At 52.3% G+C, this 22,266-nt stretch overlaps 2 protein-coding genes across 3 annotated transcripts; both read left to right on the top strand.

Annotated features, from left to right (window-relative positions):
- On the top strand, positions 1-3,868 carry SERTAD3 (SERTA domain containing 3). Of its 2 annotated transcripts, none has more exons than XM_043899193.1 (2): positions 1-550; positions 2,613-3,868. In XM_043899193.1, the coding sequence occupies exon 2, from the start codon at positions 2,619-2,621 to the stop codon at positions 3,213-3,215; it is 597 nt and encodes a 198-aa protein (XP_043755128.1). In that variant the 5' UTR covers positions 1-550; positions 2,613-2,618; the 3' UTR covers positions 3,216-3,868. The 2 variants fall into 2 exon arrangements, with proteins under 2 accessions (XP_043755128.1, XP_043755129.1); XM_043899194.1 differs by lacking the exon at positions 1-550 and adding an exon at positions 739-1,150.
- A 7,032-nt stretch (positions 3,869-10,900) lies between these two features.
- Positions 10,901-13,833, top strand: SERTAD1 (SERTA domain containing 1). The gene is made up of 2 exons (XM_043899191.1): positions 10,901-11,058; positions 12,776-13,833. The coding sequence occupies exon 2, from the start codon at positions 12,776-12,778 to the stop codon at positions 13,496-13,498; it is 723 nt and encodes a 240-aa protein (XP_043755126.1). The 5' UTR covers positions 10,901-11,058; the 3' UTR covers positions 13,499-13,833.
- The last annotated feature ends 8,433 nt before the right edge of the window (positions 13,834-22,266 follow it).

The raw sequence follows: 22,266 nt of genomic DNA, 5'->3' as shown, positions 1-22,266 counted from the left end.
ATTGGCTGATCGTCAATGCGTCATCCTCCCCGCTGCGTCCGCCCTCTGAATCCAATGGGCGCGGCCTCAGCGAGAGGTTCAGCCCCTCCCGCCCCGAAAGCGGGGTGGAGTGGGGAGTGCCAGCCAGTTCTTGCTTTGCAACGCGGTCCTGGCCTGGTATAAAGGGATCGCAGAGAGCAAAGATGACAATCTTGGAGTGAAGATAGTAGCTAAGTTAAAGGAAAGAGCGTTGATGTGCCCTCCACTCTGTAGAGACGTGGCCCCGGCAGGCTAGTCGAAATCCTTTAATTGGTCCGCGAAGCAAGGGAGGGGAGGGCGGGTGGGGCGTCTCCTGGCGACAAGCGGGTGGCCCCGCCCAGCCAATCCGCGCCCCGCGGCCGGCAAGACTCCAGCCAATCGTGACTCGCGGCTCGGCTCCCGGGCGGAGCTGGGTGGGCCTGAGACCAGGGTGAGAGGCCCGGGGGAGGTGAACGGGGCCCCTACCTAACGCTGGAGGGTCGCTAAGCCGCGGGCGTTCCCGGAGGTGGTTGTTGCGAACCTGGCAGCTGAGGTGAGGTGTGGCTACCTGGCTTAGGATCTGCCTTGAGTTGAGGGAAGTGGAGGCGCTCCCTCGAGAGCTGTGGAGGAGGGGTATGAGCGAGAGTAGGGGGCGCAGATTCAGGGTGATAATAGGGGTTGGAGAGAGGGTTTAGGGACTGGGGTTTCGAGATCCTTGCACGGAAGACAGAGTTTTGGGGGTGGGGGGCAAAATCTTCAAGTGTAGGAAGTTTGAAGCTGGGACATAGGGTGTTTGGAGAAGCGAGAAAACTAGAGAAGGAAATTTTGGGGTAGGAAACTAAAAATTAGGACAGTTTGGGTCTCTGGGACAGGTTGAATTCTGGCCTCTATAGTGTTTAGGGAAAGGTGTGAGGGATTGGGCTGGGATCCTGGACATTTGGAGAAGCGAGAGAAGTAGGGGCAAGGACTCTGGATCTCCCAGACGCAGTGTAGGAGAGCGGGCTCTGGGGAGAGTTCCCTGGCGGGTCTTGGAAGTCACAGTGGGAGACTGGAGGTGAAGTCGAAAAGACGGGAGAATAGAGGAACGTTGACGGGAGACGGTCTCGTAACTGAGATACTTAGTGTCCCGAACGGAGTGAATCGGAGCGCATTTGTAAGTCTTTGAGCGTCGTGCTGGGGGCCTGGGTCTCTGGGCCCGAGAGCAGCCTGAGCGAAGAATCCAGGACCTTCTGCGGTTCCAAAGGGCCGGGAGAAAGCAGTTTTAGAGCCAAAGTCTGGAGTGGGGGAGGGGTGTTCAGGGCGTGGAGCTCAGACCCGCAGCCCAGGAGGCAGCGGAGGGCGGGGCTTGGCAATCGCCAGGCAGCTGGACGTCCGGGTTCCCTTCCCCCACGTACCCTGGGCCCCTGTGCGCATGCCCCGGGGGGGTAGGGCGGGGAAGGCTAGTCCCTGCGGTGTGCGGAGCCCTCCGGGGGTTGTAGTGCTTGCTCTACGTCAGTTCGTGTACCTGGTGGCTATTGGCCCACATTTCCCAGAAGCCCCTGGGCCAAATTGGGGCGTGTCTGAAGGCTGAAAGGGGAACCGTAGAGGGGGCGGGGCCTGTAGAGGGCCGAGATCTGGTTGGATGGACTGGTGGGGGCGGGGCTTGGCGTGAGTCAGTTCTAGCAAGTTTTCCTCTGGGGCTCTCCCAGGGGGAACCTGAAGGCCTCAACAGAGGGAATGAGGGAGGCCCCATACCTTGTCGTTGGGCGCGCTCCCAGTTAGGATGAGGGCATGGACAGAAATATCTTCCATGTGAAAGAAGTGTCTTCACAGATAGGTGCCTTAACAGGGCTCCAGGTGGTTGGAATGTAGCAGGCACTCAAAAATATTTCATAATAGCAGTTAACTCTCGTTCATTAAAGTGCGTGATGTCACATTACTTCCCAAGATCACACAACTGAGCAGTGTGAAAAAGCAGAATTCAAACCCAGGATTCTCTGCTTCAGGGCCATATCTCTGTGCTCAGCACCTGTCTTGTATTTGTCACACTTGAAGAAAAGAGTATTGTGGAAAGAACAGCTTTAAGATTTAGGGGGACTTGAGTTAGGATCCTCATCTCGCAGATGAGGAAATTTGAGTCTCAAGGAGTTAAACTCACTGAGGCAACATGGGCAAGTAAGTGGGATTCAAACCCAGCTGTATTTAAGTCCAGATTTTGGAGGGGTTTGTATTTTTGTGTTTTTTTATCTGCTTATTTGGCTGCACTGGGTCTTGGTTGAAGCATGTGAATCTTCTCTCTTCCATGCGGCATGCAAACTTTTAGTTGCGGCATTGGGATGTAGTTGCCTGACCAGGGGTCAAACCTGGGCCCCCTACGTTGGGAATGTGAAGTCTTAGCCACTGGACCACCAGGGAAGTCCTAGGATCTAATTTTCTTTTTTTTTGGGGGGGGGGGTGTCTAATTTTCTTAATCACATACATTGACGACTCTTCTTAGCCTTGTGGGACTCGTACTATCTTCATTTTTAGATGCAGAAGCTGAAGTTTGGATCATTACAAATCAACAACAGTCATACTAGAGATTTGGGATTTGAATTAGCCCTGCTGTGTCTTATTTGCCCCTCTTCTCTCCCTAGGGCATCATGGTAGGAGGCTTGAAGAGGAAGCACTCAGATCTGGAGGAGGAAGAAGAGGATGAGAAGTGGGATTGGAGTCCAGCAGGCCTGCGGAGCTACCAGCAAGCCCTGCTCCGCATCTCCCTAGACAAAGTCCAGCGAAGCCTGGGCCCCCGAGCACCCAGCCTTCGCAGGCACGTCCTCATCCACAACACCCTCCAGCAGCTCCAAGCAGCACTTTGCCTGACTCCTGCACCTGCCCTGCCCCCAGAGCCCCTCTTCCTGGGCGAGGAGGACTTCTCGCTATCGGCAACCATTGGCTCTATTCTCCGGGAGCTGGAGACCTCCATGGATGAGACTGAGCCACCTCAGAATCCAGCAGCTCCCCCAAGCCCCCAGAATGAAGTGCTTCCCCAGCCCGATCCAGTCTTTTTAGAAGCTCTGAGCTCCCGGTACCTGGGGGACTCAGGCCTGGATGACTTCTTCCTGGACATCGACACATCCGCAGTGGAAAAGGAGCCTGCAATGGTCCCACCAGAACCTCCTCACAACCTTTTCTGCGCCCCAGGGTCCTGGGAATGGAATGAACTAGATCACATCATGGAAATCATTCTGGGATCCTAAAACTTTGATGGGGGGCGGGGGAGGGCTCCTTCCTCATCCCAGCCTTGGTGGGCTGACTCCCTGGATGCAATTCTGTGTGTGTGTGTGTGTGTGTTGATGGGGCCTCTGAGCAGTGGCCTCCTCTCCTCCCACTTCAGGGTTCCACAAATTGTCTTGCATGTGTGTGTGTGTCTGGTTATCGCAGCCTTCTGTGAAGGTGGGTCTTCCTGAATTAATTTATCTGTTCCAAATGCCTTAATGAGACTCTGTTTCCGGGAGTCTGATTTCCCACTTCCACATTTCTTCTGCCTTTCCCTCTAGTTCCGACTCCCCTTGTGTCCACTGGGGCCTCAGGGAAGATAAGCTGGGCCTGTCAAAGGATGACAGGGATGTGCTACCTGGTTGCTATGGAAACCCAGCCTCTGCCTCGTGGCACCTCCAGGTAGTGGGAGAGGCTGGCCTCCTCCCCCAGGCTGAACCCCACCTCCTTCGCAGGACCCCATTCCCAGCAGCCTCCTGATTCATGACCAGGCCGGACCACGTGCAATAGGGTGGAAACCAAACTGCTCCATGCCGCATTATTTAAAAGAAAAGCGGGTTTTGTGGTGTTTTTGTTTGTTTTGGTTGTTTGTAATGATTTTTTTTTTTTTTTAATAAAAGTATTTTGGAAGGGGTGATGCCTAAAGCTTCTTCAGTAGGTCAGTGGGAGGGACCTCATATCCCTTAGGGGCATGTACCCCTTCCCAGTCAAAGTTGGGGCAGGTATATTATTAGATACAATATTTATTGAATGTTAAGACCACTAACATTGAATGCTAAGAGCACTGTTCTACCTACTTTATTTGAATTAAGTCATCTCATCCTCATGATTATACTGAAATAGATACTGTTACTGTGTTTTACATAGGAAGAGCCTCAGGTTCAGAGAGGCCAAGTCACTTGCTCAGGAAGAGTAAGGACCAAGGAGCTAGAACTCAGATTCAGGCTACCTCCAGAGCCTTCTTGACTATTATATTCATTGCTTCTTTGTAGATTTAGACTCCCCAGACACATGGTGGACACAGGAAGGAGAAAGTGGGTCACATGAATTACATGTCAAAGGATAGGGCTGTCTGGCACTTAAAAGTCAACCCTTTGAGATTTCCCTGGCTGTCGAGTGGCTAAAACTCTGTGCTCGAAAGGCAGGGGACTCAGGTTCAAGCCTGAGTCAGAGAACTAGATTCCACATACCACAACTAAGAGTTTAATGCTGTAACTACAGATCCTGCATGCTACAACTAACACTTGGCACAGCCAGATAGATAAATATTTTTAAACGAAAAAAATAATAAAAGTCAGCCCTTTTATTGTAGGAAATGTGCTACAGAGGCCCAGAGGAGAAAGAAAATGCTCAGAGATCCCCAGCGCTAACAGCAGATCTTTCTACAAAACTTGGCTAGGAAGTACAGTCCAGGCTAAAGTTAATGGTTCCAATGATTTATTTAGGAGGTGCAAGTCCAGGCTGGCAAGAGTAGGGGAAAAGAAGGGAGGCCAGGGAAGATGTGATATATATACTGCTGCACTGGCTAGGCTTCCACAGAGACCTTTGAAAACATGGCAACAGGTAAGTTTATGCTGCATATAGGGACTTTTCTGAAAAGGATAAGAGGAGGAACCACTTGTGGGTGTAACATGCAGGGAAAGGAAGGGGATTTTGCTTTTGCTTTCTGGCTCAAAGCCAGATTTCCACCCTGAGAGAGGCATTGCATCTAACTCTGAAAACAGCTGGGTAACTGACAGGTGGGTGCCAATCCAGAGAAAGAAAGGAGGTGGTCAAGGGGATCTCCAGAAGGCACACGAGGTCCACATCTTAATGTGGATGCCCGTGTCTAACTCCTACTTAAATCTCTAGGTGACTTCTTGCTCACTCAGTCGTGTCTGACTCTGCCACCCCATGGACGTAGTCCTTCAGGCTGCTCTCTGTCCATGGGATTATCCCGGCAAGAATACTGGAGTGGGTTGCCATTTCCTCTTCCAGGGGATCTTCCCGACCCAGGGATCAAACACAACTCTGCGTCTCCCACGTTGGCAGCCAGGTTCTTTACCACTAAGCCATCGGGGAAACCCATGCTTGAAACAAAACCCCAACCCATGTAAGGCCTGACAATCTTGCACCTAGATTCCCCAGTTTGAGCTCTGATTCTCCCCTCCTCACACAACTCCAGTTGACCCCAGGGCTTTTGCACCTGCTGTTAACTGCCCAGAGGACACTTCCTGCATAAGTTCACTCATACAAATGTCTCCTTCTCAGAAAGGTCTTCCCCACCCTTCCTAGCTCAACATGTCCAGGTGCTCCCCCACCCCAACCCCACTTCACATTATTTGACTTTGTTAGTAGTACCTTGTGCTCAGTCACTCAGTCGTGTCTGACTCTTTGTGACCCTTTGGACTGTAGCCTGCCAGGCTCCTCTGTCCAGGATCCTGCCTCTTTCCAGGCAAGGATACTAGAGTGGGTTGCCATTTTCTCCTCCAGGGGATCTTCCCAACCCAGGGATGGAACCAGAGCCTTTTGCATTTCTGCATTGCAGACAAATTCTTTACCACTGAGCCATCAAGGAACCCCTAGTAGTACCTATCCAAGCTCAAGTTATTTATGACTTCTTTATGGTTAGGCTCCTGGTCTGTTGGAGAAATCTCTCAGAGGAAGGGGTTGGATACTGCACAGAACTACCCTTGGCACAGGCGGGCAGTCAAATTTTTTCTTTTTTTTATTTTTGCTGTTGTTGAGAAGATGAACTCCCAATCTTGAGATAGCCATACGTCCCTGCCATCTCTCTCAACTCACCTTCCACACATCATTTTCTGATGCTCTTCAAACACACCATGTCCCACCCTCAACACCTGGAGTAGTATCTGCCTCACTGAGCGATCATGCAAAGTGTGTAAGAGGGCACTTGCTGCACACCAAAGATTCCGCTAATTGCTCAAATTTACTGAGTGCCTATGTGGACCTGGCACTCTTCCAAAAACATGAACAAAATAGAGTTCCTGCTCTCATAAAACATCGTCGTGGGAGAGGCTGAAATATACACTGAAATAAACAGTAAAATGTAGTCTGTCAAAAAAAAAAAAGTAGTCTGTCAAGTGGTGGCAAATGTTACAAAGACAAAGAAAGAAAGTGATGGGGATGTTGCTATTTTGATGGGAGACCAAAGAAGGCCTCACTGACAAGATGAAATTTGAGAGGGACCTGAAAGACGTTGAGACATGATCTTTGTGAATCTGTGGGGATACAATCCCAGTAACAGGAACAGCCAGTGCAAAGGCCCTGTGGTCAGAGCAAAAGTTGAGTGTTTGAAGGACCATTTGAAGGTCAGTGGGGCTTCCCAGGTGGAGCTAGTGGTAAAGAACCCATCTGCCAATGCAGGAGATGTAAGAGACTCAGATTCAATCCCTGGGTTGGGAAGATCCCCTGGAGAAGGGCATGGCAACCCACTCCAGTATTCTTGCCTGGAGAATCCTATGGACAGAGGAGCCTGGTAGGTTACAGTGCATGGGGTAGCAAAGAGTCAGACACGACTGAATAACTTAGCAAGCATTCATGTGACTGGAGTAGAGACAGCAAGGAGGAGCGTATTAGGAGATGAGATGATAGAGTTTGAGGGGGCAAGTCCTGTAGGGTGTTGTGGAGTCCCATAGGGAGGGCTAGAGCTTTACCCTGAGTGAGATGGAAGGCATGGCAGGGTGTGGGGCTGTGCAGGGAGGAGACCTGCACACTCCCCCCCCCCCCAATATTTATTTATTTTATTTATTTGGCTGTGCGTGTAGAATCTTTAGTTGTGACACACCAGATCTTTTTAGCTGCAGCATGGGAATTCTTGATTCCGGCATTTTGGATCTAACTCCCTGACCAGAGTTCGAACCCTGCCCACCTGCATTGCGAGCAGGCTGTCTTAGCTAGGAACCACCAGGAAGTCCCCTGACTCACTTTTACATGGACTCTGTTTGCCCTAAACATACAGGTGTACGCTTAGTCGCTCAGTCGTGTCTGACTCTGCGAGTCCATGGACTGTTGCCCGCCAGGCTCCTCTGTCCATGAGATTCTCCAGGCAAGAATACTGGAGTGGGTTGCTATACCCTTTTCCAGAGGATCTTCCCAAACCAGGGATCGATCCCAGGTCTCCCGCATTGCGGGCGGATTCTTTATCGTCTGAGCCACCAGGGAAGCCCAAAAACACAGGAGTGATGAGGCATCATGGAGTTTGTTAGGACCACGGTGAGGCCAGTATGAGGAGCACGTCCACTTTCCAGATGACCAAACTGAGGCTCAGAGAGGCCCAGCTACAGCCGTCAGAAAACTGGCGAGAGAAGTGGAAGGGCTGGCCCCTCAGAGGGAATCGGGTCCCCGAGGGCAGAGTCCGCGTTCCGCAATCTGCCTTCTCGCCTTGGTCCCGCGTTGGGGGAAGGGCCTCGGCCACCTTGGTCCCTCCCACCTGCCCACTCGGCCCGGGAGCCGGGCGGGCGCCTCCTCTCTCCCCAGGGCCGGGGTGGGGCGGCCGGCTGGAGGCGGGGCGTTCTGCCGAATGCCGCCGCCCCGCTCCCTCCGCTGCTCCCTCCGCTGCTGGCAGAGGCTCCTCCCCAGGCCTGCCCGGACGGTGGCTCCGCTTCTGGTTTCATTTCTCGAGGCCCGGACTCTCTGTTTCCCTCTCCCTAGCCCTTTGAATTTCTTCTCCACTTTCTGATTTCAGCTCTTAAGTCATCTCCTCAGGGAGGCTCTCCCGGACCATCCCGGCTGCAGGTACCTCTCCCCTAGCCTCTGTATTATCCCGTCCTATTTGTTTGTGTTTGTGTTTGTTTTTTTTTAAGTCACTGAACAGAAGCAGAAAGTATCTTCCTCATTTAGTCATTTTCCAGGGTCTTCTCATCCCACTCAATAAAAAACAAAGGTCCGCAGAGTGCTCTGAAGGGCCTGAAAACTCTGACTTCCTCCCTGGCCGCAGAGACGGTATCTCCCCAGCTCAGGGCCTTTGCACTGGCCCTTTGCTCTGATTGGAACGCTTCTTCCAGAGCTTTACCACCTCTCCCACTTCATCAAGTCTCTACTCAATGGATGTCACCTCTTCAGAGAAAGCCTCCACCACCAGCTGTTTGTCCAAACTGCACCCTTTTTCATTACTCTTCTGCTCTGCTTTTCCTTTTCACTTATCACCCTCTAAGATACTAAATCGTTGCTTTATTCAGCTTGTTGTCCACCTCCTCACATCAGGGATTTTTGTTTATAATGTTCCGGCCATATCTTCAGTGCCTGGCACACAGAAAGTGCTCAATTCGTTTTCATATTTCTTTTCTCTTTCCACTCCATCCATCCCCTGTTCCATGAGAAGAGAGACCCTGTGAGGCTATCAAGTGCTGTGCCCCCATTGTCTACAACTGCCCACCACATACTAGGTGCTCAATGCTGCTGCTGCTGATGTCGCTTCAGTCGTGTCCGACTCTGTGCGACCCCATAGACGGTAACCCACCAGGCTCCTCCGTCCCTGGGATTCTCCAGGCAAGAACACTGGAGTGGGTTGCCATTTCCTTCTCCAATGCTTGAAAGTGAAAAGTGAAAGTGAAGTCACTCAGTGTATCTGACTCTTTGCGACCCCATGGACTGCAGCCCACCAGGCTCCTCCATCCATGGGATTTTCCAGGCAAGAGTACTGGAGTGGGTTGCCATTGCCTTCTCCAGGTGCTCAACAAACCCACCCTAATCAGATGCCTATGAGCTCTTCTTCTCTTTATGACCTGAAAAGAGCCACTTGGAGACTGAGTCGCCTTTTTCCAGGCTAAAAAGATAATTATGTGAATTTGCCTAACAGGGGCCTGGTTCTAATTAGCATTTTACTCTTTATTCATTTTGAAAATTTTCAAGCACAGAAAAAAGATGAAAAAAAAAAGTATGTCTTCTGAGCACTTGAATACCCTTTCACCTAGATTTAGTTGTTAACATTCTGTTTCCTTTATTTGAATATGTGTATGTGTAGATGTATGTCTTTTTATTTTGTTGAACCACTGGAGAGTATATTGCAGACATCTGAACATTGTACCCCTAATAGCTCAGCAGGCATATTTTAAGATTAAGAGATGCTTAAGATTAAGGACACTCAACTACAAACCACAGTCCTATTGCACATGAGACAGAATTAAGAATTTCATAATATCACCTAGTATCCAGCCTATATTTGAATTTGCCCAATTTTCTCAAGAACATCCTTTATAGAATTTACTGGCAAACTAGAGTCTAAGGGAGGTTCACATGCCTATTTGGTTGTAACAAAGAAATTATACAGCATCTTTTATTCTGAAACATCCTCCCCCTAACCTCACTAATCCCTTTCTTTGGTTTCTTGAAATTGAATTTTTGGAAGAACAACCCAGTTGTGCTGTAGACTTCCCACATTGTGTATTTGTCTGATTGTTTTTGTGTTTAATATTGTCACTGTCTGTTCCCTGTAAGCTGAAGTTTGGGCCTAGATGCTTGAGACTCACTTTATGAAATGTAACAGGGAAACTCCACAACGAATGTTGTGTACTGCCTAATGCATCACATCAGCTACCACCCAGTGTCCGGGCATCCCACTGCTGTGGATGCAAAGTTTCATTATACAGCTAAGGTGCTGAGCACCTCCTCTTCCCATCGTAAAAGGATATTTCCCCCTTTGCAGTTAACAAGGAATCTGTGGGATGATGCTTTGGAAACTGCCAAGATCCTGTTCCCCATTAACTTTTTACCCTAAAGGGTGAGCATCCATTGAAAATGGTTGCCTGAATCAAGTAGTTGAGTTAGCATTTTTGATAACTTACTTTGGTCAGAAGATTTATTTATAAACAGTTTTTCCCCTTAGCAAATGAGGAATTAGCAAATGAAGTATTTGAAGAAGGTTAAGTCCCACTGTCAGTTTATCTGACATGTATTAAACTTCTGTCCACCTGCACCCCACCCTGAATGTCTCCCCTTGAACTGAGCACCTGTGCTATCACTACAACAGCTATTACTACTGAAAAAAGGACACCTAAGACACCACTCAGCATTGTGCAAGAATTGTTTAATCCTCAAAACAATCCTCTGAGCCAGAGGCTATTTCTCTCATTTTAAAAAATAAGGGAGAAAACCTAAAGAATTAAAACACTTGGTCAAGGTCACACAGCTATTGTACTTACGGAATGGAGCCCAGGAAGGGACTCCAGGTCCATTCCACTCCCTACCCCTAACTCCCGTCTGTAACCACGATTGAGTTCAACTACCCAGAATTTGCTTATATAGTGCTCTTGCAGATAATACTTTACTTTAAGTTTCCCAACTCTCAAGAGGTAAGCAAAAAGATCCCCCTTTAACAGACTCTGTGGGCTCAGAAATCAGAATTTGAACCCAGGACTAAGCTGGCCTAGAGTGTAGACCCCTGTTGGGGCTGCTTGCGTAAGCTCAATTATTGGGTTTGACAAGTGCGTGGGCAGATGTGAGGGGGCCCACAGCTTGAGAGACAAAAACCCCACCGCGCTACCGTCCTACAGGGCCAAGAGCCACCCTATCTTCCTCCTCCCTTCAAGCAGCCTCCCGGACATGCGCCCTAAAGACAGCTCGCCCCTCTTTCTAGCCTGCCTTCTACAGGCTCCGCCCATCACTGTCTAGGACCAATCCCTGGGCGAAGGGCGGGGCTGCCAGGGGAGTGGGCGGTAACTAAGGGGAGTCAGGAGCCGGGAGTCGTGAGCTGGAGTCAGAACTGCGTCTCTCAACCCAGGCGCCGGTTGCTGAAGGAGAGCGGGCGAGCAATGCTGCCGCCACCGCTTCCTGATTGGCTGCGGGTGGCTCCCTCTTCTTTCTGATTGGCAGCTGGTGAACTAGGTATGTAAATGAAGGGAAAAGGCCTGGGGAAAGAGGGGTACTGGCCGGCGGGGTCCTTTGGCAGGTTCGATCCCCCGGTTCGGCAGGTGCGCGCCAGGACTGCCCGGGACCGAGGCGCACGGGCCTCTCCGTACCGCCCGCCCCGGCCTGGCGGGTGAATCACACCGCAGCCCGGGAAGGGGGCGGAGGCGCCGGCTCTCTGGCTCCGGCTGCGTGACTCACCCGCCCCCGCCGCCGCCGCCGCCGCCGCCGCCGCTTCGAGAGGAGTAGCCTCCACTGCCTTCCGGAAGCGAGCGGAGGCCGAGAGGGCAGAACGGCCCTCCGGAGATCCCGGGCCGCACGGTCCCGGGTGGCAAGCAGAAATGACCGCGTCCGGCGGGGCACTGTGAAGAGTCCCGGGGTCTGGGAGTCGGAATCCCCGGGGGAAGCCGGCCTGGCGCCGCCAGGGGGCGCCGGGACCGGGGGGGCGGAGTCGGGGGTGGCGGCTGAATTCCTGCGGTTCCGGACTCTCGGATCTGCTGGGAAGGAGGCGAGGACACAGTTTTGAGTAGTGTGAGGGGGTCACTATTGAAGTCCTCCTGGGCAAGGATTTGGGTACTGTACCCTGCAGGCTGCCTGGCTTAAAAAAGCAGGTTGGGTCAGGGGCACCCGCCCCGGGGAAAGTGTGGGTCTTCAAACTTCTTTCCGTGACCCCCGTGCCCATGAGGATTTTCCGGCAAGCTCTGTCCAAGCTGCCTCTCAAATAAATCCTGAATCGACCATCTTCCTTCCGTGTCCACTGCCACCTTATACTTCCAAGTCACCATCTTCGCCCACCCCCAAAGACTGCAGTAGCCTCCGAAAAGATCTCAGGGCCACTCTCCCCGCCCCTCCTCGCTCCCCCTGCCTCTTAGCAGCCAAGGGGATCTTCTGGAAACCTAATCAGTCCACAACACCACTGTCCTCCCTGCTCAAACCCCTTCAATGACTTCCCACCACACCCCCCAATAAAATCCAAGCTCCTTGCCTCTGCCTACTCTCAAACCCCCCACATCCTCCCTACTCCATCCTCAACCCCCCACCCCCCGCACTGACTACAGAGTCCTTTTTTCAGCTCAAACTCATCCAGTCTCTAGGTTTTTCTTTGCCCTTGCTGTTTTTTATTCCCAGAATGCCTTCCCCCTGGTTCTTCCATGGCTTTTTTCTCGTACTTGAGGGCTCATTTCAAATGTCATCTCCTCAGGGGAGCCTTCCTGACCACTCTCCAGAAACTTTTAGCATCTTCCTAGCACCATCGGTACATTTCTTGTGTTTGTTTATTGTCTGATGATGTTAGTAGACACTCAATAAATATTAAATTAAACCATGTGAAACCTGCTTTTGCAGGTTAAAAAAAAGTTGAATATTGGACATTTCACACTGGACATTTTCACATTGGACACTTCACATTAGCCATTTCACATAGTTCACTGAAGAAATAGATAATAATAGTTATTATCAATAGTCCTTATTTACAGGAGTAATTGCTATGTACCAGACACTGTCCAAAGTGCTTTTTTAAATCTCATTTGTTCCTTAAAACAACTCTAGGAAGTAGATACAATTATCATTCATGTCTTAAAGCTTCCCCAAGAAAACGTAGGCTCAGAGAGGTTAAGTGCTTTGCCCAAGATCACACAGCAATGGTCAGAACTTCACACTGGCTTTCCATAACTGAATGACTCTTCCCTCCCCACAGATGATGCTGAGCAAGGGCCTGAAGCGAAAGCGGGAGGAGGAGGAGGAGGAGCAGGAGAAGGAAACCCTGGCAGTGGACGCCTGGTGGCTGGATCCCAGCCACTCAGCAGTAGCTCAGGCGCCCCCGGCCGTGGCCTCCAGCTCTCTCTTTGACCTCTCGGTGCTCAAGCTCCACCACAGCCTGCGGCAGAGTGAGCCGGACCTGCGGCACCTGGTGCTGGTAGTGAACACGCTGCGGCGAATCCAGGCATCCATGGCACCCACGGCTGCCCTGCCACCTGTGCCCACCCCGCCTACAGCCCCCAGCGTGGCAGACAACCTGCTGGCCAGCTCTGATGCTGCCCTCTCAGCCTCCATGGCCAGCCTCCTGGAGGACCTCAGCCATATTGAGGGCCTGAGCCAGGCCCCACAGCCCCTGGTAGACGAGGGGCCACTAGGCCGCCCCGCCGGGGGAGCCTCACCCAGCCTGGGCGCCTTGGACCTGCTGGGCCCAGCCACTGGCTGTCTGCTGGACGATGGGCTCGAGGGCCTGTTTGAGGACATTGACACATCCATGTATGACAGTGAACTCTGGACACCAGTCTCTGAGAGCCACAAACCCAGCCCTGAAGATGGACCAGGCAAGGAGGTAGGTCCAGATCTGGACGAGGCCGAGCTGGACTACCTCATGGACGTGCTGGTGGGCACACAGGCACTGGAGCGACCCCCGGGGCCGGGGCGCTGACCCCTCTGGGCTGAGATGTTGATCTGATGTCCAAACTGAGCCTGCTGGCTGGACCAACTCTCCTTGGAAAGACACAGCTGGCTTCCCTCGAGAGGGGCTTTGGAGAGAAAGAATCCAGTCCTGGGCAACTTCACCTCCATGCTCTTGTCTCTGACTGATGGGGAGGGGAGTCTGGGATTGGCCCTTGTGATGAAATGACAGGGCCTTGGTGGCTGGAATGTGATTGGACTAGGTCCTGCGCTGAATCCCCAGAGGCACAGCCTAGGATACATTTGCTTCGATGTGGGAAGAGACCCCAACCTGTTTTTTGAAATTAAAGCCAGTCCTGGAAAGTCTGAGGTGTGTGTACTGCTTTGTTTCTGGGCCAAGGCAAGGGTGAGGGTGGTAGAAAACCTCTAACATTTATCAAGCGAGGACTGTGCACGCAGCACAGTTCTAAGCACTTGACATGTGCTAACTGATTTAATCCTCATAACAAGATGGGCATGTTATTATCCCCATTTTACAGTTGAGAAAACTGAGGCTCCAAGAAGTCAACTCTTCGGGAGATAAGTTTCAAACTTTACTGCTTTTTGGTCTGAGAAGCAGACCAATTAGGTCTGGAAACTGGCTCTCTAGAAAACTTCTGGAATATACTCAGTCAGGTCTCCCCATGTGCCTGTGTGTGTACCTAATGGTGGTGGTGGGTGGTCGTGGAGGAGGAGGAACCAGGGGCCACTGTTTAAAAGTGAAATCTAGACCTTGCCTGGAGTCTACCTGTGTGTCTTGGAGTAGGGGGGCAGAAGGAGCTTTCAGAATGAACCAAAAATAAAAGCACAAAGCTAAAGGCTGGATGGAGCCTCTCCTCTGAGCACAGAGAGCCAGTTCTCCGGGAAAATGATCAAAGAAAGACTCCAGCAAGTTTTAAACAAAATCCACTCCGGGTCTCAAATCTCTCTTTGGGCTAGGGATAAGGCAGCTCGGAAGCCGATTCCGAAATAAAGCCACCAAGTGTGGTGGCTTGACAGAAAGAACGGCAAGGGATCCTGCTTTCCTTCTAGAAGAAACTCTGAGCCCAGGCGGGCTGGGGCCACCTGCCTGACAGGCCTGTGCTATAGGGCCGGCCTGAGCGCCGGGTGTCTGCGCCGCCCCCGCCGTCCAGCCGCATTCCTGGCCCGGCTGGGAGGGGCCGCACACTCAGAGGCCTGGCACGGGACCCAGGCGGCGTCCTTCCTGGCGGCCGTGGGGGCAGGGCCGCGCCCGGGGTACCGGAGGGGGGAGGGGCACGGTGAACGCGGCAGCGGGGGAGGGGGGAGGGGGGAGGGGGGAGGGAGGAGGCGGGCCGGGGGGTGGGGGCGGAGGGCGACCTGAGCGCACCGGCCGGGCCTCGGATGCGGGAAACCCCGGCAAAGGGACACTTAAAATCGTGGGGCCCGGGTGCCTCCACTCTGGCCGGAAGCTTCGGGGAGGCTGAAGCTGGGGTGGAAACGGAGGAAGGGAGGAGGGTGGGGAGAGGGGGAGAGGGAGGGGGAGAGGCGGGCAGCTTCGGCCGGGCCTGCGGGCCTGGAAGGGGCGGGCACAGGGGAGCTTCCTGGAGGAGCGGAGGAAGTCGTGCCCATTTCTGGAAGTGGATGGGGTGGCCCCGGGTGGGGAGTGGAAATGCCCCAAAGAGAGCTGGTGCCCCAGTTCAGGGTCTTCCGGGTGCCTGACTCCAATACCTGGGGGCTCCAGCCCCTGGGCAGTGGGACTCAGATTCGATTTTGACCCAGACCCAGACCCTGGGCGTAGGCTGGGCTCAGCAATGCCCCCTGGTGCCCAGTCTGGGGGAGGGGGGTCTGTCCTGTCACTACCTTAAGATTCCCTTGTGACCTGACCGGTGGTCAAGGAGTTCCCCGTGTGGGGTCAGCAATGCCTTCTGTTTACAGCACCGTGAGGACCTATTTCTGATGATGTCTCTGAGTGCCAAATCGGGGGATAATCTGTCATACCTATTGACGCAGGCAGTCTGTCAACGATGGTCCCATCTACCCCTGTGCCTGTTTGGTGAGGGATGCTCCCCTCTCCCGTCTCCGTGTACAGTTGTTCAGGTTGTGCACTGCACACAGGCTCCGTTTTGAAGGAGCTACCACAAATGTCTCCAGCACCATGTGTTTACATATTTATGAGGACAGTTTCTCAGTAGATGGAGAGCAAGTGCCTTGGGGAAGGGGGCGTGCCTTTTGCACAAAAGGAGCATATGGACTAGATCAGTTCTGGTTCCAACCCCCTGCTGCCTTCAGGTTTATGACAGCTCGTGGCTGAGGGCCTGTGCTACTCTCCCTGTGTCTGACCCCTGGTGTGCCCCTCCGCCCTCAGACTCAACCCCAGGAAGCCAGGCTACCTCAGCCAGCAGATTCCAGGGCCCACACCATTCCTCATGGAGCTGCCAGCCCTGCCGCTGTGGCCGCTTTTCACAGAGCCTCTGTGTGTTCCCACCACGACCCTCCCCAGGCCCGCTCCCCTCCTTGGGCATTCACAGGGACCCCTACCCATCACACACACACACAACCTTCTCTCCTCCAGCACCTGGGAGAACTGTCCTTGGTCTCCTTCTTTCCCCTCCCCCTCCTTCCCTTATTCAGCAAAGATTTACTGGTACCTACCCTACCAGGTTCAATCTCTGGGTTGGGAAGATTCCCTGGAGGAGGGCATGGCAACCCACTCCAGGAGTCTTGCCTGGAGAAACCCCATGGACAGAGGAGCCTGGAAGGCTGCAGTCCACGGGGTTGCAAAGAGTTGGACCTGACTGAGTGACTAAGCACAGCACAGCAGAAGCATCATTAGACTTCTGCACTGGGACCAGTAAATGTTCATTGAATGAATGAGTGGGACTGGGTGGAAGGTGAGCCTTGGAAAGGGCAGGGTTCACATCCCCAAGGAGAGGGATACATTCTGAGGGGCCCAGAGGGTGGGAGAGAAGCTGTCAGATTTGCCTTTTACATACAGCCCGGCACCTGGTAGGGTGAAGTGAGGTCGCTCAGTCGTGTCCGACTCTTTGCGACCCCGTGGACTGCAGCCTGCCCGGCTCCTCTGTCCATGGGGTTTCTCCAGGCAAGGCTCCTGGAGTGGGTTGCCATGCCCTCTTCCAGGGAATCTTCCCAACCCAGGGATTGAAGCCAGGTCTCCCACATTGCAGACAGGTTCTTTACCATCAGAGCCACCCTGGGAAAGACCCTAATGATACTTAATCAATGATAATTGACCCAATAAGCTGTACTGGGGGTCTTCCCTGGTGGTCCAGGGGTTAAGACTCCATGCTTCTGTTGCGGCCAAAGTCTTGGCTTTCTCTGCCCACAGAGGCCGAATAAAAGATACGGAGACAGAGTCTGGAGGAAATGGAAAAGTATCTTTAATTCTCAGCCGGCAGAGGGGAGAACTCCTGCTTCGAGAACTGTGTCCTTGAAGTCCAGATTCCTCTTCCAGGAAGAATCTGGGGAGTTATATAAGGTGAGGGCTCACAGTCAGGGGTCGGTGATGAGAACAAAGGTATAAGGAACTTGTGTTCTTCTTCCTCTCACATTGTTTCAGAAACAGTCATAGACTGGCATCAGGTAGCCCAGTAATTGGGTCTGGCAGACCGGTAGTCAGGTCCACTGTCTTTTATGTGTGGCATTCTTTATATAATGCAAAAAGAGAAAAAACTATGAGGGGTGGTCTGTGAAGAAAGTGCTGTAAAGGTGAGCACCAGATACAGAATGTAATTAGCACAGAGTCAAAGGATAATAGTTGCAAAATGTAGCTCTTTCGGAGTTAGGGGGCAGAAAAGCAAACTTAGTTACAGAATACAGATTAGAATAGTTACAGTGAAAACTAGGAGTGATCAGGCCTGCTTATTGTTCTCTTTATCTTTGTTCTCAGGAAAGAAGAGAAGCACTCATTCCCCCTTTTTTCCTTTTCACTGCAACACTTCCAACACAGGGAGCATAGGTTTGTGCCCTGGTTGGGGAACAAAGATCCCACATGCTGTGAGGTGCAGCATTTAAAAAAAAAAAAAAAAATTGGATTGTGTTAAAAGCCCGGCCACCTATATTTTGCCATTCTGTGGCTGTGTGACCCTAGGCAAGGAACTCAACTTCTCTGGGCCTCAGAGTCCTCATCTGTAAGCTGGGACAGTAAGCGTAGCCACCTCGAAGGGCTATTGTTCTGAGGGGAGAGTGTTCTAGGCAGAAGGATGTGCAAGGGTAAGGGAGGGAGGGACCCTACAACCTTTTCAGGGATCTGTAAGCTGCTGAGTTTGATTGGGAAGAAGGGGAAAGCAGTAAGGTAAGTGATGGAGCTGGAGGGGTTGGTAGGGACCAGGGCACAGAGGCCCTGGATGGGAGACTTTACTCTGAAGGCACTAGGGTAAAGGAATCTAGAAATAAATGGATCTGTCTGGCTGCCATATGTACCTGGTGGTGGGAGGTGATACAGGAGGCCAGGAGTTGAGAAGGGAGGCCAGAGAGTGACAGATCAGCCTTGGAGAGGGGAGGGGAGGGGAAGGGAGAGTTGCAAGAGAGGACAGCCTGTGGGAGTGATGAGCTGCAGTGGAGGAGGGGCCTAGGATGAGATCCAGGGCTCCAGCCTGGGAACTTGGGGCTACTCTACAATGGTGACCAGGTCTGGGGTTGACATTGAGGCCAGAGAGGGACATCCTGTGGGTTCAAGGGACTAGGGGGACACTCAGGGGCAGGTATCCAGGCAGCTGCCCCCACCAAACCCTGGGGACTGGAGCTCAGTAGAGACGGCAGGGGACGGAGCAGGCGTAAAGGATGGGGGTGAGGGAGGTAGCTTCCCTGGGCTGCACTGGGTGGGACCTGACGCCTGCATGGCTCAGATGGGTGGGGAGAGGGTGGTCCCTGAGTAGCGCCTTCCACGTCCTTCCCCAGCCCTGCAGGATGTCCTGTGTTTACGGAGGTGGCCTTGGCCGGAACTGGGACACTGGTGCCCCCCCACCCCGAACTCAACTTCCTATGGCCACCCCACCCCCCAGGGGGAAGAAAAGGCAAGAGACAGAGAAAGAGAGACACAGAGAGAGTGAGAAGAGAGGCGCAGAGAGAGACAAGGAATGAGGACAGAGACAGAGGGAGACACAGAGAGGCAGAAACACACACACACACAGAGACCTATCACTCACCACAGAAAACTCACAGCAGGGACTTCACTGGTGGTCCAGTGTAAGCATCTGCTTTGCAGTGCAGGGGACACAGGTTCGATCCCTGCTGGGGGAATTAAGATCCCACACGCCACAGAGCAACTAAGCCCGTGCGCCCCGACTGCTGAGCCAACATGCTCTGGTGCCCATGTGCCGCATCAAAAGATCCCGCATGCCACAACTAAGATGAAGATCCCACGTGCTTCAAAGTTTGATACTGAAACTCCAACTAAGAATCTTAACTTATTTACTTAAACAACTGTAATATTTAGTGGAATATATGTAACTTTGTTCTGTATTTTCTAAGTCTCCTGTAAATGTGTTATCATATTTTCATAATTAAAAAAAATAAGATAAAAGGGGGAAAAAAATCTCATGTGCCTCAACTAAGATCAGATGCAGCCAAATAAATAGAGAAATATTAAGAAAAAAAAAAAAAAAAAAAACCCTCCACCAAACTAGGAAAGGAAGCTTTCTTTACCTGCTAAAGGGCAGCTACAAAAAAGATATAGCTAATGTTATATTTCATGACAGAGGACTTTGCTTGTCCCATAAAATTGGGGATGAGGAAGGTTATCTGCCCTCCAAGACATGAAGAGAGACCAGATAGCCTCTGTCTGTCTGTCTATAGACTACCAGCCTTCTTGTCTGCTGGAGTAGCAAGCAGTGAGTTTTCTTCCTGGTTCTAGCCTGGCCTGTTGGTAGATTCTTTCCACCCTCAGTTATTAAAACTCAGCTCTGGCCTTGTCCCTCCTATAGGTGCCCAGGGCCCTCGGGACAAAGTCTGAGGCCCTCCTCAAGGCCCTGCTGACTCTGACCCTTCCCTCAGCTTCGCTTTACTCTTACATTCACCAGTTTCTCAAAGGGGCCCTTTGCATGGGATGTTCCCTCTACCTGAAACCCACTTTCATGTATCCACCACCCGCATCTTGGCATGAACTCCTATGTATCCTTCAGGTGCTAGCTCAAATGTTGCCTCCTCCAAGAAGCCCTCCCTGCCCTTTCTGATCGTATCAGAGTGTCAGACCCCTCTTACAGACCTGGATCCTTTTCTCAGAGCACTTAGCTTGGTGTGTAATTATACACTCATTTCAATTATACACTCATTTAGTTGCTTACTTCTTTTAGTGTCTGCCGCCCTTGGATTGAGAGTCCCGTGAGGGCACAGTCACTGCTGTGTCCCCAGCATCACCCAGCCCAGGGATGGACTGATTCAGAAGAAGTGTCTGCAAAGAGCTGGTGAATAAATGTATAAATAAGAAGGAGATGCAAATGACAGGGCATATGTGACCACAGAGACACAGCCATGAACAAGGACATGGTTCTTGGCTCCAGAAAATTTCCTATGTGCGAACCTCTGTTTGGATTCAGATCTTTTACACAGGCTGTTCCCACTGCCCATAAAACTTTTCCACTCCCTCTTCTCTCTCTCTCCCTCTCTATTGTTTTTTTTTTTTTTTTAATTGACCCTGCTGCATAGCTTGAGGGATCCTAGTTCCCTGAACCAGGGATTGAACCCATGCCCCCTGCAGTGGAAGCTCAGAGTCCTAACCACTGGACCACCAGGGAAGTCTCATACAACCTCTTCTCTTGCCTAGATCCTATGGGTCACTCAAGTCTCAGTTCACATGTCCCCTCCTCCAGGGAGCCTTCCCTGACCTCCCTTCCTGGGTTGCAGCAGGTACATTGCCTGGGCTCCCCCAGCAAGGTTCTGACCTCTCTGTCTGTGATTCCCCCATCCCAACCCTGGCCACTCTGGGTCAGTTTCCCTGTTGGACTGTGAACTCTGTGAAAGCAGGCCCAGGCTATCTTGGTCACACTGTGTCCCCAGCACTATCCAGCCTGGGGCTGGGCACAAGACCAGGTGCTCGTTGACTGTTTGCTGACTTTGAATAAAGGACTGCTCCCTCTCTCCCTGCTGGTGCTTTGCCCATGTTCCTCCTCCCTCCTGGAAGCTTCTTCCCTAACCTTTTACCTGGCTTCTTCCTCCTCAACCCTCCAGTTTGACCCCAGAAGTTGTGTCCTGAGCCTGCCCTCTGTGGTGAGTTTAGGTCTGACAGTGTCTCCAATGCCCAGCAAAGGGCAAGCCACCAAGAACTTGTGAAGATTTATTGAATGAATGAATGAATCCCTGAATGTTTGAATGAATCAGTGAATGAACCCATGAATGTCTGAATGCATCAATGAATGAGAGAGAGAGAGAGCGTGCGCCTGCAGTGGGGGTAGGTCTCCTTGAGCCCATCAGTAGCCCTGACCACACCATGTCTTCCACCCTTCCCGGGAGGAGGGTTCTAGCTGGGTTCCACCACACCCCAACCCTTGGTGGCTGCCAGGCCTGGAAGGCATTTCCCAGAGCTCAGCACATTCCTGCCTTCCCCAGTGGCTGAGAGTGGGCAGGGGGCATTTCGGAGAGAAGGGAGGAGGCCCCTGGCATTCTGGGATCCTGCCAGCCGGTCTCTGGTCCCCCGAGCCCCTCGGGAGTGGACCCCAACTGCTCAGGGTGGGGAGGGGGCTGCTGAGGGACCAGCTAAGCTGATGTGAAAGGTGAGGGTGCCCCCTCTGCTGAGGGCCTGGAGGCCGCGCCCGGGTGGACAATGGGCCGGAAGCTGCTGATGTGCATTTTGGGGGTAATCCCCAGCCTCAGCCCAGCCCCGGTGCCAGGCTCCGGCTCAGAGAGCCAGGAGCATCCGAGGCAGCGGCCGGGTGGGTGTGAGGGGCATGTGGGAATACCTATGCTCTCTGTGCCGCCCCCCGGGGTCTGGTGAGTCAGGGCCGGCTGGGGGCTGGGGGCCGGGGGATCAGGGTGAGGCCTGGTGGCCTTGATTTGGGAGTTGGGCAGATCTGGGTTCAAATCCCGGTGCTACCTATTACCTGAAGTGGGTGACCTGGGGTGTCACTCCCCTCTCAGAGCCTCCTTGTCGGTTATATGAAGGGGACAGAGCTTATTGCAGGGTCTTGGTGGTCCTGCAGAACTGTGGTTGGATCCCAGTTCCAGCACTTTCTGGATTTTTAACTAAAAACTGGGCCTTCATCTGCCTGTCTTGCATCCCTGATTCCAGGGGCCAAGCTTTGGGTGCCCAGCACGGTACATGATAGATGTCTCCCCAAGTGGCAACTCCATTAAACAGAGAAGTAGGGCTCCCTGGGTCCAGTCTCACTCAAGCCAAAAATCGCCTGACAAGTCTAGCTGGTCCCCTAATTTGTTTGAATAATACAAAATGCATGTAAGTAGCAGTCACTCCGTGCCAGGAGCTTTTGAAAGTTTTTCGTCTCTTTTCACTCATTTTATCTTCACAACAAATCCATAAGGCGGGCACTTCTGTGATCCTTGTTTTAGAGATGGAGAAACTGAGATGCAGAAAGATGCTGTGACTTGCTGAAGGTCACACAGCCAGGACACAGCTGAGCTGGGATTTGAACCCCCATTGACTGGGAGAGAGAGTGGAAAGAGTTTATTTTTAGGGGCCCCAGGAACCAGCAGGGCCATGCCTGGTTCTGGAAGCCAGGGAATAGTGTTGGTAGGGGGCTAGTCTCCCATGGTACTAGCAACCTGTCAACCCCAGGATCAGGGCTCACAGTGGAGGTCTTAGCCCAGGCGAGGAAGAGCAGCTGTCTA

The sequence above is a fragment of the Cervus elaphus genome, chromosome 4, assembly GCF_910594005.1.
Source record: "Cervus elaphus chromosome 4, mCerEla1.1, whole genome shotgun sequence".
Lineage (NCBI taxonomy): Eukaryota > Metazoa > Chordata > Mammalia > Artiodactyla > Cervidae > Cervus > Cervus elaphus.
This window is presented reverse-complemented; position numbering and strand designations above follow the sequence as displayed.